Source organism: Geotrypetes seraphini, chromosome 4 (genome assembly GCF_902459505.1).
Source record: "Geotrypetes seraphini chromosome 4, aGeoSer1.1, whole genome shotgun sequence".
Lineage (NCBI taxonomy): Eukaryota > Metazoa > Chordata > Amphibia > Gymnophiona > Dermophiidae > Geotrypetes > Geotrypetes seraphini.
Window position 1 is genome coordinate 196,668,777 of NC_047087.1, and position 17,192 is coordinate 196,685,968.

General features: G+C 46.7%; 1 protein-coding gene across 2 annotated transcripts in view; it reads left to right on the top strand.

Annotated features, from left to right (window-relative positions):
• The window catches only part of LOC117359496 (prosaposin-like), a 159,583-nt gene that overhangs the window by 78,069 nt on the left and 64,322 nt on the right, over positions 1 to 17,192 (top strand). For both annotated transcript variants that reach the window (XM_033942386.1, XM_033942389.1), the window contains exon 8: positions 4,944 to 5,000. In XM_033942386.1, coding sequence (XP_033798277.1) covers positions 4,944 to 5,000 — 57 coding nt within the window. The remainder of the gene's footprint in view (positions 1 to 4,943; positions 5,001 to 17,192) is intronic.

Below are 17,192 nucleotides of genomic sequence, written 5' to 3' on the forward strand. Positions count from 1 at the left end.
TTATGGCTTCCTGGTGTCCTCAGGCGTAGGATTTTCTCCAAGTCTTGGGGTCAATGGCGGCTTCCCTAGATGTGGTGAGGTGGGCTCGGGCCCACATGTCTCCACTTCAGTATGCTCTTCTTCAGAGGTGGTCACCCCAGAAGCACAGTGTGGACATTCCAGTTCCTCTTCGGGGTTTGGCTTGTTGCAGTCTCCATTAGTGGCTCCAGACCTGCCATCTAGTACAAGGGGTGAGTCTTGCTCAGCCACAGTGGATGGTATTTCTCACGGATGCCAGTCTCCTCGGTTGAAGAGCTCAGTGTCTAGATCACTCAGCTCAGGACCGGTGGTCTACGGAGGAGGCTTCTTGGTTGATCAGTGTTCTGGAGACCAGAGCTATCTGTCTGGCATTGTTAGCCTTCCAGTCCTTCTTGACGGGCAAGTCGGTCTGGGTTCTCTCGGACAATGCCACAGCGGTGGCCTATGTCAGGAGGGGGGGGCACCAAGAGTTCTCTGGTGGCGCAGGAGGCGGCTCTGCTCATGGTCTGGGCAGAGTCTCGTCTTCTGGACATCTCGGCTTCCCACATAGCAGGAGTGGAGAATGTTCAGGTGAACTTCCTCAGTCGTCACATGCTAGATTCCAGAGAGTGGTGTCTCAGTTCTGCGGCCTTCCAGTTAATAGTACAGACTTGGGGTCAGCCCCTCATGGACCTGATGGCCACAAGTGTCAATGCCAAAAACACCCCGCTTCTTCAGTCATTGCAGACACAGTCAAGCCGAGGGGCTGGATGCTCTGGTTCAGCCATGGCAAATGGAGGGTCTTCTGTACATGTTCCCTCTGTGGCCAGAGTGCTTCTTTGCAGTGTTCGGCATTCTGGCCTCGTGATTTTTGTGGCCCCGGACTGGCCCAGGCGTCCATGGTACGCAGATATGGTTCGTCGTGTGTTGTCGAATCCTCTTTTTTTCCGACCCGCTAACTCAGGGCCCCATTCCAATGTTAGATCCGATTCCCTTTTGTCTTACGGCTTGGTTTTTGAAAGGGAACGCTTATGTAAGAAGGGGTATTTAGATAAAGTAATCTCAACCCTATTGGGGTCCCGGAGACTTTCCACTCCTTGGGCTTATGTGTGGGTTTGGCATATATTTGAGGAATGGTGTGCTGTGCATAGGGTGGTCTCTTTTCGTGTGTCCTTGCCTAACATCTTAGAGTTCTTGCAGGATGGCCTGGACAGGGGCCTGGCTTTTTCTTCTCTGAGTTCAGCTTGTGTTCTTGTCTGCCTTTTGTGGGTTGTTACGAGGTCAGTGTTTGACTACCATTCCTGATGTCATTCGTTTTTTGTGGGTGGCCAAGTTGCTAAAGCCTCCCGTTAGACCAGGGGTAGGGAACTCCGGTCCTCAAGAGCCGTATTCCAGTCGGGTTTTCAGGATTTCCCCAATGACTATGCATGAGATCTATTTGCATGCACTGCTTTCAATGCATAGTCATTGGGGAAATCCTGAAAACCCACCTGGAATATGGCTCTCGAGGACTGGAGTTCCCTACCCCTGCGTTAGACCATCTGTTCCTTTTTGGAATCTTAATCTGGTCTTGACCGTGCTGGTGCACCCATCTTTTCAGCCTTTGGATGCCTGCTTGTTGAAGGACCCTTAAAGCAGTCTTTTTGGCTATTACATCTGCTAGACATGTTTCTGAGCTGCAGGCTTTCTCTTGTAAGTCTCTTCTCTTGACTCTTCCTGGAGTTCCCTTCTAGGGTTTTCTCTTCCTGGTCTCCCTTCTAGGGAGCGGGTTGTGTTGTGCCCTGTTCCTTCCTTTCTGCCTAAAGGAGTTTCTCCTTTTCATGTCAATCAGTCAGTGGTCCTCCTGATGTTGTGTGGTTGAGAGGGATCTTCTGAGCAGAAACAGTTGCGCAACTTGGATGTATGTCGGGTCCTTCACTCTTATGTGCAGCGGACCCAGGAGTTCAGGAAACCAGATCATCTCTCTATCTTTTTAGCGGGTCCTCGTAAGGGGGATGGCACTTCCAAGGCTACCATTGTGTGCTGGATCAAGGAGGCTATTGCTTCCACATACCTTCTGCAGAAAAAGCCTGTTCCGGAATTTCTCGAGGCTCATTCCACTCAGGGTCAGGCAAGTTCTTGGGCTGAGTCTTCTCTAGTGCTTCCAGAGGATATTTGTAAGGCTGCACTTTGGTCTTTCCTTCATTCCTTTGTCAGACACTATCATGTGGACGTTCAGGTGTGTTGGGACGCAGTGTTCGAAGAGCATGTTCTGGTGTCGGCCCTTCGGAGGTCCCACCCTTGATGGGTACTGCTTTGGTACAACCCATCAGAAAAGAACTGTGCCGGTCTATCAGGCGACACAGAAGGAGAAATTAGGTTCTTACCTGCTAATTTCTTTCTGTTAGCCTGTAGACCGGTACAGTTCCCCACCTTATCTGTCTTTTCTGCGGTGATTGCGTTTTTTGTTTGCATGAAGATTTTGCTTTTCTGCGGGCTCTAAAATTTTTCTAGGGCCAGGGAGATACAAGAACAGCAGCTATGGCTCAGATGGCTTAGCTGGTGAGTTGTGGGGACACTTTCACTGCAGGATTTTAGTTCTATGCATTTTCCAACAGTTGTTCCTATATGTTGTTTTACTCTCCTGTTCGGAGTGTTACTGTTACATGTTAGTTTTTACTTAGTTCTGTTTGGCTATTCGGCATAAGAATTGCCGCTGCTGGGTCAGACCAGTGGTCCATCGTGCCAAGCAGTCCGTTCACGCGACGGCCCTCTGGTCAAAGACCAGCACCTTAACTGAGACTAGCCGTACCTGCGTACGTTCTGGTTCAGCAGGAACTTGTCTAACTTTGTCTTGAATCCCTGGAGGGTGTTTTCCCCTATGACAGACTCCGGAAGAGCGTTCCAGTTTTCTACCACTCTCTGGGTGAAGAAGAAGAACTTCTTTCAATTTTAGATAGTGCCCTCTCGTTCTCCCTACCTTGGAGAGGGTGAACAATCTGTCTTTATCTACTAGGTCTATTCCCTTCAGTACCTTGAATTTTTCGATCATGTCCTCTCTCAATCTCCTCTGTTCGAGGGAGAAAAGGCCCAGTTTCTCTAATCTTTCACCATATAGCAACTCCTCCAGCCCCTTACCATCTTAGTCGCTCTTCTTGGAACCCTTTCGAGTAGTACCGTGTCCTCCTTCATGTATGGCGACTAGTGCTGGACCACAGTACTCCAGGTGAAGGGTGCACCATGGCCCGGTACAGCGGCATGATAACCTTCTCCGATCTGTTCGTGATTCCCCTTTATCATTCCTAGCATTCTGTTCGCCCTTTTCGCCGCCTCTGCACATTGCGTGGATGGCTTCATTGACTTGTCGATCAGAACTCCCAAGTCTCTTTCCTGGGAGGTCTGTCCAAGTACCGCCCCGGAAATCCTGTATTTGTGCACAAGATTTTTGTTACCGACATGCATCACTTTACACTTATCCACGTTGAACCTCATCTGCCATGTTGATGCCCATTCCTCGAGCCTGATTATGTCACGTTGCAGATCTTCGCAATCCCCCTGTGTCTTCACTACTCTGAATAACTTTGTATCTTCCGCAAATTTAATCACCTCACTCGTCGTACCAATGTCCAGATCATTTATAAAGATGTTGAAAAGCACGGGTCCAAGCACCGAGCCCTGCGGCACCTCACTGGTGACGCTCTTCCAGTTTGAGTATTGTCCATTTATCCCCACTCTGTTTCCTATTCTCCAGCCAGTTTTAAATCCACGTGAGTATTTCACCCTCGATTCCATGGCTTGCAATTTTCCAAAGTAGTCATTCATGTGGAACCTTGTCAAACCCCTTCTGAAAATCCAGATATACAATGTCGACTGGGTCGCCCTTGTCTATCTGTGTGTTTACTCCCTCAAAGAAGTGCAGCAAGTTTGTCAAACACGATCTGCCTTTGCTAAAACCATGCTGACTGGTCCTCATCAGCCCGTGTCTGTCAAGGTGATCAATGATGTGGTCCTTTATCAGCGACTCTACCATTTTTCTGTTACCGAGGTCAGACTCACTGGTCTGTAGTTTCCCGGATCTCCCCTTGAACTTTTCTTGAAGATCGGTGTAACATTCACCACCTTCCAGTCTTCCGGAATCTTTCCTGATTTGATTAACAGATTGGCTATTAATTGAAGCAGTTGAGCTATGGTTTAGGAGAGGGGAGCCTCAGATAATATACTACCACCAATTTTTGTTCTCAGTCTCCACCTGCTGGTCACAGTGTGATATTACCCATCAGTAAAGAACTGTACCGGTCTACAGGCTAACAGAAAGAAAATTAGCAGGTAAGAACCTAATTTCTCCTTCCTATCTTTTTATCACCCAGAATCAACCTCTCATTTATTTTAGTAGGTCAAATAGCTGTTCGCACCATCCCTCCTGATGTGGCAAGCAGCACACTAAAGCTAGCTGCCTTTCCCAACACTCTTCTCATTGTAGGGCCTAAGACTTGCTGCTGCCTTGCACACCTGACATCTTGGTATGGCTTGTGGGGGTGAAAGGAGGAGCACAAAATAGCTGCTGCCTGGCTTTCCATTTATTTCCTGAGTGGCAAATGATTTGTAGGGCAGGGCAGACATGATGAGGCTGTTATATCAGACATGAAGGAAGTGCATGAAAACTCTCATACTGAAGGTTTGTTGGAGCAAGGAGAAAATGTTCCAAGGCACATTAAAGGAGGCACTAGCATGGTATGGCAAATCTAAATTCTAGAGAAAATCACAGATGGGCAGAGTAAGACAAAATAGTTCTCATCTGCTAACTTCTTCTGTCCAAGCTTATAACCGTTGGTTTAAACTGTGTAAAATCAATTTTGCCCACTAGTTGCTATGACAAAATAAGTATGTGCTCATTTTATGTTGTGATTTGTGATCATAGTGCTGATGTTTTACATCTTACATTTACTCTGGTTTTCTATTTTTCATAGTGCAAGAGTTACATTACACAATATTCTGCAGTTGTTATCCAGTTGGTAATGCTGAAGGTAAATTCTAGCTGATGTACTTCTTATGACTCCCTTTCCTTATAATTGTCGGATTTTTTTATTATCTGGATATTTCCTAATCTTTTCCATCAGAACTTGTATCTTCAGGTAGTCTAATGAAGAGCATTAATCTGGGCTGGGTGGCTTTAAACATCTGTCTCCTCACTCTGCATTAGTGCTGTCCGATTCAGGAAAAATAATTTTGATTCGATTCAGCCTATTAAATCAATTTTTCGATTTGATTTTCCTGCCCAATTTGGTGGGTTTTTTTCCAAACATCATGGTGGGTTTATTTTATAGCCTCTTCACCACCTTTGCCCTCTCCTACCCACACTGGTCCTGTGGTGTAAACAAACAAAAAATACTTTTCCTCTCTCTGTTAAATCCTAGCTCACGTTTGCAGTCTTAACACCAGCTCTGGAAGGATACACATTTCAAATCTGATATATTGTAATCAAAAAACAAAATAAAATTATTTTTCCTACCTTTTGTTGTCTGGTCATTTTTCAAATCATGTTGATCTGGTTGTCTTCTGATCAGGCTCTCCTTCTTTCTTCTTTCTCTGTGGTAACCATCCATCTTCCATCTCTGTCCTCCCCTTCTGTTTCCCTTTCCTCCCCCAGAGATCTGGCATCTTTCCTTTTGTTCATCTCTATCCCCCCACAGCTGCAGCAACGGACCTCACCATCCACAGATCCACCATCTCTCCTTTTCTCAACTAACCTTTCATCCAGTAGCTCTCTTCTGTGTCCCTGTCCCTATTCTCCTCTCCAGTACTGTCCCCTCTTTCTCTCTTCCTTACCTCCTTAATCCCCTTCCCCAGGTACAGGCTTTCTCCTACTATCTCTCCTGCCATCCTGCACCCTGCCCAACTACTTTGGAGCAGTATCTGTCCCTCTTGTACCCTTCCCCTTGTGGTCTTGCATTTCTCTCTCCCTCTCTCCATTAGTCCAGTACCTCTCCTATGCTTTCCTCCCCTTCTTTTTGGTTTGGTCTCTCTCTTCCCTTCACTTCACCCCAGTTCTGGCATCTCCCCTCCCCTCTCTGCACAGGCCTGCCTCCTCATCATGAAGGCCTTCTTCCCCCCTGCAAAGGCATCGGCAAGAGGTAGCTCCACCAGAGCTCCTCCTTAAAAGGGGAGGGGCCAATGGAGCTCAGTTAAATAGGCTTGGACAGGCAAGCAGGAGGCAGGAAAAGAGAAGGAGAGAAAAGCAGGGATGACACTCTTCCTCCTCCTCCCCACCACGAAGGCCTGTTCCCCCTGCTAGCCGGTATGTTCCCCCAGCTTCCCCGCTCTTACTTTAAGCAGCTAATACGGCAGCCTGCAGGATCGCTGGTGCTATAGCGATCCCTGCAGCTGCCCGTCATCCTCAGTGGCACGTTCTCTCTGCCGCAATCCTGCCCCTGACGTCAGAGCAGGGGCAGGATTGCGGCAGAGAGAAAGTGCCACTGAGGACGACGGGCAGCTGCAGGGATCGCTATAGCACCAGCGATCCTGCAGGCTGCTGTATTAGCTGCTTAAGGTAAGAGCGGGGAAGCTGGGGGGAACATGTAGGCCTTTCTGATTGACCCTCTTCCCCTCAAGCTGGAGCGGCAGCGGACGGCCAGAAAGAGGCAGCGCTGCCGCTCCTGTTTTAGGTAGGCATGGGGGAAGGGTCGGTCATTGAATCGGGAGGCTGATTTATATTTTTTTTAATTGAATTTATTCGAATCGGGCAGCACTACTCTGCATACACTCGGACTTGCTTTCCCTTTTATCTAAGGTGAACAGGACAAATAAACTTTTCCTTTTTCCTACAAATTTTAGGTAACTTAAATTGAGCTCTTTTTTATTTTTAAAGTGTTTGGTTTTTCTAGTATAAAGTTGGATAGTTTTAGGAAAGTGTACAGTTTTTTCCACTGTGTATTCTTCTGCTATTCTCCCTTCAAACTTCCCCTCTCCCACACACTCAAGACAAAAACAGGCTGCATGACCTAGATGGTATTTCCAATCTTTCAGGCCCCACAGCACTCTTTCTACATGGTTTTTGAATTTTATTTGAAATGATTTTTGTATTATAGGCTTCTGCATCATTCTCTACTAACTTGAGAATTTATGATGCAGAAAATCTGTTGTGTATTTTTTTTCCCTTATTTGAACTGTATTTTATTTAACTTGTGAGTTTTAAAAAGTTAACAGATTTTGAGGACATTTCTACAGGGATGGCACTATGAAGGCCTAAATTTTGCTCCAGAAACCCATATAAATTCATAGTGCTATGTTAACACTTCTGTACAGACTCATATAGGGTTCTTATAATGTCTCTAATAAGTTGGACAAGGTATATATGTATAATGCTTGTATTTTAATATGGAAAACCTGAAAACATCGCTGCCTATTGATATACCACAAAATGCCAATGAGCGGTTGCAGTGTGGTTTATAAATTAATGAAAAGATCTGAAGGCAAGCAGAGAAAGAGAGAGATAGTGGTGAGAGATCAGGAGATGTGGGAATCAGTGTTCCCGCTAAGCTGCGCTGGCGTGCGCTTGCGCACAAAATATTACCTCGCAGCGCACAAGTTTCTCGTCACAGCGCAGAGCACAGTTCTTCAACCGGCGGACCGGTGCCGGTCCGCAAACAAAATCTTGCCGGTCCGCGAAGGATTCGGTCCCCGCCGCAACGAAAGGCCGGCGTCAGCTGACTTGCAACTTCCTGTTGCAGTCGCTGTGCCGGGACTCCTGCCTTCGCCGGGACTCCTGCCTTCCACCGCGTTTGCCTCCTGCCTTGTCTCCGCACCTCCAGACCAGCAGCGGCAGCTGTGTATGCTTTTAACTTCGGCACAGAGCTGCCCCTAATCAATAGTTTAGCGCGGTTTCATAAGGCAGCCTCGGGGCCTTTGCTAGGCCGGCCCACATCGCATCATCGAAGCGGGCCGGCTATCAAAGGCCCCGAGGCTGCCTCATGAAACCGCGCTAAACTATTGATTAGGGGCAGCTCTGTGCCGAAGTTAAAAGCATACAGAGCTGCCGCTGCTGGTCTGAACTCTTGGGCCGCTGAAGGAGGGCAAAAAACAGCTGTCCTGGAGGTTTCCCTTCCTCTCGCCTTTACAGGTTCCTTTTTTCCACCTTTTTTTTTTTCCTTCAAACGGCAACGGGCCCCAGCATCGACATCAATCAAGTAAGTTCCACTGTCAATCAAGCGGTTCTGCTCGGCCAAAGCTTCCCCTGTGACATGAGCCACCCTCAGGGGAAAGAAAGTGACCCACAAAGGTGAGGGGAAGGGGGGCAGATGATGGAAGTTGGGGGGGGGAGAGAGAGAGAGAGAGAAGGGGCAGATGATGGAATGGAGGAGATGAGAGAGAGAGAGAAGGGGACAGATGATGGAAGTGAGAAGAAGGGAGAGAGAGCAGAAGGCAGATGGATGTCAGTTGAGAGGGGAGAGCAGATGCTGAATGGAAGTGGGGAAAGAACACATACTGGATGGAAGGAGGAGATAAATAAAGGGGGAAGAAAATAGTAAGATAATGGAGGGGTGAGGGAAAGGGGTGACAAGCTGTGTGTAGACACAGTGAAAAGAGGGAAACGGGACTAAATAGTAAGAAAGAATTTAATTTAGATGGAGGCAGAAAATAGAGAAGGAAGACCAGAGAAGAAAAGGGAAGAGAGAGTAGAGAATGATCAGATCTGAGTGGAGGAAATGAGAAGAGAGATATGCTAAAAACCACAGGGGGGAGGGAAGGATAGAGATGCCAGACCATGAGGGGAACAGAAGGAAGATGATGGATGCTAGACCAAATTGGGGGGTGGGGGGGGGGGGGCAGGAGGAGAGATGGCAGTGCTTCTTTAGCTTCCAGCTGGCTTAGGGCTCTCTCTGACCAGGGGGCAGTTGCCCTAGTTCCACTCCCCTAACACCATTCCTGTCATGTGTGACTGTGATATTCTGTTACTTGATATTTGTGTAGCATTCTGTAATAATTTGGCTTATTCAGTTTTCTTGATAGTAGAGGGGATATATGTGAAGGGGAGGGGAGACAGGGGTTTTGTTGATTTTGCCCTGTATTATTTGTATTTATAAAATGACAATTGTATAGAATATTGTTTCTTTTTATACTTTAATAAAATATGTTCAATATAAAATTATAACTATTTGAGGCTTGTGCGGATGGGATCAGATGGTTTTTGGGACCGAGCTTGCGGGGACGGGGCGGCGATGGTTTTTAAAAAAAAATTTCAGTCTTAGTAGTTTGCCGGTCCACGAAATAATTATTTTATTTCCGCCGGTCCATAGGTGTAAAAAGGTTGAAGAACACTGCCTTAGAGAGTTTCCCTTTGTAAATTTTCCTGTTACACTATACGGACTAGAGTATGTCCCCATGAACCTACAAATCTTAAATTCAGTTCCATAACTGGCCTGGAACTTAAGCTGGCCTGATGCCTTGACAACATATTTATTTGGCTCATAACTTGCTGGCGCCCGATATTTTTAGCTCACAGTGAAAAAAGTTTGCTCACAACACCCGCCCGCTTAGAGGGAACACTGGTGGGAATAAATAAGTGTGAAAAGATGATGATTTTAGTGCTGCTTGGTATAGGACTGTTCAAGATTTAGGGTCATGGGGAGGGAGTGCCAAACCTTAGGTCCAATGTAACTAATGGCAGAGGTAAGTGTAATTTTAAGGCAAATTACATTGGGCGGGGGAACGTGAAGTTGACTAGAATTGGATTAGCAGAGGGAGCATAGGGAATACACTGTGTGCCTCCAGAGATTTCCGGTGTGCCGCGACACTGGGGAGGAGGAGAGGCACCGGTGCCTCTCCTCCTCGCTGGCCCTTTTCCTTGCTGGCACCCCCTACTGCCGGCACAGAGCCCATTTGAAGGACCTTTGCGTGGACGCATGATGTCATCACGGCAATGTCGTGCACTTCCGGGTGTCTCGAACCATGGATACTAGGTTTAGTTTGCAGCGTCTCGAGAAAGATTGCCGAGACACTGGTGTAGATAATCTGGAGACACAAAAAGTGACTTGAAAACAAGAATTTGAACTCGTATGTGGGTCATTCCATATCAGGTGGACCAGGAGCCCACGCTCGACCCCCCCCCCTTGAAATCCAACCAAATTTTACAGGAGTGTTGTCTAGGGTCTCAAATGAAACTCAGCTAATTTTTTGGGATCTATCTCAATTTGGTCAGGAGCTAGGGGTGGTTGAACAAAAGCAATCAATCCACTCCCATGCCTCATATGACCTAAAACGCCAACTTCGCTTAAGCACTGCGGTAGAAGGAAACTACCTAGGAGTCTGAAATTTTGCAGTTTGGTACAACACCTTGGGGCAAGTTTCTGTGCCAAGCTTGGAATATTTTGTGAACGTGCTTCCATTTCTAAAGGTCAGCAAAGTAGGCAAAAAAAATCATGAACGAAAAGAGATCATGGGAAACCACTACCACAGAGAAGTGCTGATCCAAGAAGGCCAACCAGCAGGTTTAGATATTTGGAATAATGTCTTGTGAGAGACATACCAGAAGCAATGGGAGGAACGGGGAAAAATATCTTAAGCCAGGTGCTTAAAAAGCCAAGCTGGCTAGCTGTTTCATAAAATCACAGAATTGACCCTTTGAGCCCTAGCCAAATAAGCAGGTTGGGCCCCTTACTGTAATGTAAACTCATTTTAAAGCTCCCTCATATGGGTTCTCATGTGATTCTGGCTGCAGAGAAAGAGACAGCAGGTAAGAAGCTGACTGGAAGACACTTGCACAGGAAATGAGGAAGAATAGACAGACCTCGGTGGGGAAAAATTATCCCAGGACAAGCAGGCAGCCTATTCTCACATATGGGTGACGTCATCCACGGAGCCTGGATGCGGACAGCTTCTCAAGCAGACTTGCTTGTAGAAACGTAAAAGTTTCAAGTCAGCTGCACTGCGCATGCGCGAGTGCCTTCCCGCCCAACGCAGGGCGAGTCTCCTCAGTTCTCAGTTTTCCGCAAAGCCGAGAAGTTCATCTTTGACACTGCGTTTAACTTTGCTACTTCGTGCCTTCGCTCATCTCGGTTTGTGTTTATTTTCTTCGCGAATCGCTGTGTTGATTTCTTTCTTTACAGTTTAAAAAAAAAAAAAAAATTATTTTTTTTCTTCGTTCGACTGGAGAGCCAGACCGCTCGGCTGCAGCCTGCAGGCTTCGACTTTGCTGCAGCTATCTTTCCTCCTGCAATGGGCTTCAAGAAGTGTAGCCAGTGCCAGCGTGCGATTTCTCTCACAGACCCATACCGTTGGTGCCTCAAGTGCCTTGGGCCTGACCATAATCCGAAGTCGTGTGAGCACTGTGCTACTCTTCAACCTTGAGCCCTTAAACGTCGTCGGATTTTAGTGGAGAAACTTTTTGGGATGGACTGTTCAGTCACACCCTCGACTTCGAGCGCGGCCTCGGTTCCACCTTCTACCGAGGGTCCTCCTGCTTCCACGATTCCGACCTCGAGCCTCATCAGACCTTTCTTGTTTGGGACGTCTCGCAGCTCGAGCACACCTGCTGTATCTTCCCCTGAATCCTCAGGTCAGATAGCTCAGAAGAAAGTTCCGGCAGTGGTCCTCAAGCTCTCCAAGACTACTAAGTTGAAGCACATTTCTACTGCCACTTTGAAGCCTATAGCCGTAGAAAGTGGTCCGGTTTCAGACGCGAATCCATCTTTGCCGGCTTCTTTCCAGACCATGTTAGAGAAGCAATTTGTTCAGTTCCTGACCAAAATGGGACCGAAGCTGTTTTCTCTAATCCAGCCTGGGCAATCTGCAGATTCCTGCGAGGTTGAACCTCTTTCTATGCCTCGAGCTGAACCTTTACACTCTATGCAAGGAGCAAAGTCTTTGCAAGTATCTGGTCTGGCATCTATGCACTCCATACAAGGAGTAGATTCTTTGCGAGTGCCTCAAGATTCCTCCATCAAACCTCCTGCGTTTCGATCTACAGCTTCTAGCCCTATTCATTCACCAGTAGCATTGTCTGCTTCCATCTCTAGGGTGAAGTCTACTCGATCCTCGAGACCTGCTTCTACGCACCACTCTCGTCGATCGAGGCACACCTCCAGGCATAGCTCTTCTTCCAAAGAGAGTCCTTCTTCATCTAAGCCTTATTCCACACCTTCCAGCTCTTCCAGACCACTGACTCCTCGATCGAGGTCTCCGCTTCCAGACCTTGAGAATTCAGCTGCTTCTATTGCCTCATCAAGTCTCCATATTCTTTTGATGATCATTTCCCCAGGGAGGCTTCACCTGAGACCCAGGCCGCCTCAAGGTCATCGAGTCCCTCTCGAAGCAAGGCCTTGGCGGATCAGCTGTCTTCTCTTCATTTCTTCACCAGATGGCTGATGACTTGGAACTTCAATTAGATGCTGGTTCTAAGTACTCTAAGGAGTATCTCGAGGTCATGCATCTTCCTCAACCTCCTGCAGAGTCACTTAAGCTTCCTCTTCACAAGCTTTTGTCTCAAACTTTTACCAGATGCCTGGAGACTCCTTATGCAATTCCAACTGTTCCAGGAAAATTAGACTCCAGATATAAAACTCTCCATTGTAAAGGATTTGAGAATTCAAAGTTATCTCACCAATCCCTACTTGTGGAGTCTTCCTTGAAAAGATCCCATCCTTCCAAGGTTTATGCTACTGTTCCTCCTGGAAGAGAAGGGAAAACTATGGACAAATTTGGATGTCGCATCTATCAAAATGCCATGATGTTCTCTAAAGTCCTCAATTACAATTTCCATTTTGTCAGTTATTTAGATACTCAAAAGCACTTTGAATTGCAAGAAGTCATCGCTTCTCTATCACAACTCAGATTACATCTACTTCAGTCTTCTTATGATGCCTTTGAGTTGTCTGCCTGGGCGGCTGCTTGTTCTGTAGCAATGCGTCGCCTTGCCTGGCTTCGTACCATTGACATGGATCCTAATCTTCAGGACCGCTTGGCTAATATTCCTTGTGCAGGCAATGACCTCTTCAATGAATCTATTGAGGCAGCCACCAAGAAATTGTTTGAGCATGAAACATCCTTTGCTTCTATTGTCAGACCTAAGCCAGCTCTTGCCAAGCCTGCACGCCCTCCTCCTATTTACCAGAGGCGTTTTGCTCTGAGGACGGCTCCTTACACTCGCCCTCCTCCCAAGAAACAACAGAAATCTCAACCTTCTGCTGCACCTAAGGCTACATAGCCTTTTTGACTGTTTAAAACAGAGCATAACCTCCACAGTTCTGTCTCTGAATTATCTTCCCCCTTATTGAAGGTTGTCTTATCATTTTTACCACCGATGGGAGACAATAACATCCGACCTCTGAGTGCTGTCAATCATCAGGGAAGGATATTCTTTTCATTTCACTCAGGTTCCACCAGAGCTCCCTCCAAGAGAGTATCCTTCCAGTCCATCCCAGACCGCCCTTCTTCAGGAAGCTCAAGCTCTGCTTCGTCTCCATGCCATCGATCCAATTCCTTTGGAACAGCAGTTCAAAGGGTTTTACTCCCGTTATTTTTTTGTTCCAAAGAAGACGGGCAATCTACGACCCATTCTGGATCTCAGGGCTCTCGACAAATTTTTAGTCAAAGAAAAATTTTGTATGTTATCCCTGACATCCCTTTATCCCCTCCTAGATCAGAACGACTGGTTATGCTCTCTGGATCTCAAGGAGGCTTATACTCATATTTCCATTCATTCAGCCTCCCATCAATATCTCAGATTTCGGATGGGGAATCTGTATTACCAATGCAGAGTGCTACTCTTTTGCCTGGCTTCATCTCCCAGAGTATTCACCAAGTGCCTGGTGGTGGTAGCAGGAGCTCTAAGGAACCATGGTCTTCAGGTGTTCCCCTACCTAGATGACTGGCTCATCAAGGATTCCACATCTCAGGAGGTTATTGTAGCGACCCAACGGACTACGTGGTTCCTACAAAGTTTGGGATTCAAAATCAACTTTCCAAAATCTCAACTTCAGCCCTCTCAGAATCTACAGTTCAACTCGGAGCATTCCTTCCGCAACAACGTCTGGAAGCTCTCCTTCAACTCTGTCATGCAGTGTCTTCCTGCTCTTCAATCTCAGCGAGACACATGATGGCGCTGCTGGGTCACATGGCCTCCACAGTACACGTGACTCCTTTTACCAGACTTCACCTCAGAATTCCTCAGTGGACTCTGGCATATCAGTGAACGCAGGTTTGCGACTCACTTTCTTGACACATAACAGTCACTCCTCTCCGTTGTTGGATGCTCTCTTCCAATCTCTCCAGAGGCTTGCTTTTTCAAACGCCGTCCCCCCCCAATCAGAAGGTCTTCACGACAGATTCTTCGACCTACACTTGGGGTGCTCATCTCGATGGTCTCCATACACAAGACCACTGGACCAGTACGGATTGTCAATGTGACATCAATCTGTTGGAACTCAGAGCGATTTTCAAGGCTCTCAACGCTTTTCAACATCTTCACGACCAGGTAGTCCTTATTCGGATGGACAACCAAGTCGCCATGTATTATGTCAACAAACAGGGAGATACGGGATGTTCCTCCCTTTGTCAAGAAGCTCTGAAGGTTTGGGACTGGGCAATCCGCCACAACACCTTCCTCAAAGCTGTCTATATCTAAGGGGCCAAAAATTGCTTGGCGGACAACTTAAGTCGTCTTCTGCAACCTCACGAATGGACACTTCATTCCTCACCTCTACATGACATTTTTTCACAGTGGGGAACGCCTCAGATAGATCTCTTTGCAGCTCCCCACAACCACAAACTGCCTCAGTTCTGCTCCAGGATATATTCTCCTGATCACCTCGAGGCAGATGCTTTTCTTCTGGAATGGATGAATCTCTTCCTGTATGCATTCCCTCTTATTCTCAAGACTCTGGTCAAGTTGAATAACGATCATGCCACCATGATTCTGATTGCTCTTCGGTGGCTGAGACAACCTTGGTACTCCCTTCTATTTCAACTCAGCAGCAGGGAGCCATACCTTCTACCAGTTTTTCCATCTCTGCTTACATAGAGTCAGGGATCTCTGCTTCATCCCAACCTGTAGTCTCTACACCTGACAGCTTGGTACTTCTCAACATGACTTCTCTTCAGTTTTCTCAACCTGTCGGAGACATTTTAGAGGCTTCTAGGAAGCCTACCACTAGAAAATGTTATCATCAAAAATGGACTAGATTTTCTACGTGGTGTTTTTCTCATGATAAGGACCCTCAACATTCCTCCTTATCTTCTGTTTTGGATTACCTTTTACACTTATCCACTTCTGGTCTCAAATCTACATCGATCCGAGTCCATCTCAGTGCAATTCTGGCTTTCCATCAGCCTATTGAAGGGAAACCCCTCTCTGCTCATCCGGTGGTTTCCAGATTCATGAAAGGACTTTTAAGTGTCAATCCTCCTCTCAAACCGCTTCCTGTGGTTTGGGACCTCAATGTTGTTCTTGCTCAATTGATGAAGCCTCCATTTGAACCAATGTCTACGGCTCATCTGAAGTATCTCACTTGGAATGTGAGAGTCAGTGAACTGCAAGCTTTAGTTGCTAATCCACCTTTCACTGTCTTCCATCATGACAAGGTGGTCCTCCGTACTCATCCTAAATTCCTTCCTAAGGTGGTATCGGTATTTCATCTCAACCAATCCATTGTTCTTCCAGTGTTTTTCCCAAGTCCTCACTCTGGAGAATCAGCTCTTCATACTCTGGACTGTAAATGTGCTTTGGCCTTCTACTTGGAACGCACCAAACCACACAGAACTGCTCCTCAACTTTTTATCTCCGATCCAAACAAGTTGGGCTATCCAATCTCTAAGCGTACCATCTCCAACTGGATGGCTGCTTGTATCTCTTTCTGCTATGCCCAAGCTGGATTACAACTTCAGAGTCGAGTCACAGCCCACAAAGTCAGAGCACTGGCAGCTTCAGTAGCTTTCCTCAGATCTACACCTATTGAGGAAATTTGCAAAGCTGCTACCTGGTCCTCGGTTCATACTTTCACTTCTTACTATTGTCTGGATGTTTTCTGGATACTATTGTCTGGATGGCCATTTTGGCCAGAGGGTATTACAAAATGTATTCTCCTAAGTTGCCAACACTCCTATCATCCCATTCTGGTTAGCTTGGAAGTTACCCATATGTGAGAATAGGCTGCCTGCTTGTCCTGGGATAAAGCACAGTTACTTACCGTTAACGGGTGTTATCCAGGGACAGCAGGCAGCTATTCTTACGACCCACCCACCTCCCCTGGTTGGCTTCTCCGCTAGCTATCTGAACTGAGGAGATTCGCCCTGCGCTGGGCAGGAAGGCACTCGCACATGCACGGTGCGGCTGACTCGAAACTTCTATGTTGCTACATGCAAGTCTGCTTGCGAGGATGTCTGCTTCTGGGCTGTGTCACCCATACTGTCATACGCCTATGCCTCCGTCATACACCTACTGTCCCTGGATAACACCTGTTATGATAAGTAACTGTGCTTTCTGGTCCCTCCCAATACTTTTTTTTTCCTGCCAGCCGTGAAAAAAAATATGCTTTCAGAACCTTTGACTTGCACATCTGCGTGTGTGGTTGGAGGGGGGGGGGGGGAGATTCCCATCTTGGATCTCTGCAGATCACAGGCCAGCCAAGGGGCCATGCTTGGATGCCTGAGATGATTGGTCTGGAAAACTTGATGGGTTCAGCTAGGGAGTTGCTGAATGAGGATAAGAACTGTTGGAGAAGGGAATGACTTCTCAGTGGTACTTCTCTTCCAGAGGGTAGAGCTGCTGTTCATGATTACTTGGGTATTGGATGTGTCCAATATAGTGGAGTAGTCTGGAGGAGTCTCAGAAGAACTGATCTTGGAGGGCTCTAAAAGCCTGATAGGGCCCTCTTAAACATTTGGGCCATAGGGACATGCCTAGTTTATTTATACTTTAATCCTTCCCTGCAAAAGATGAAGTATTAACATCGTTGGTTAATTCTACTAGTATAGCAAAGTCAAATGGTTATCTTTAATTTTATGAAATAAATCTGGGTAGAGGTGGGAAAAGCTTAGGTTTCAGGACTGAATAGAAATTTCTCTTTCCTTACACTGTGTTTTTGCTTATCGTGATGCTTGTTCATTTACATATCTGCTGCAAGTGCAAGATCCTTTATCCGAAATCCTTGGGAGCTGGCATATTTCGGTTTTTGGAATAATAATGTTAAGTCAGAAAAAGACAGACCATAAGACTATAAAATTGC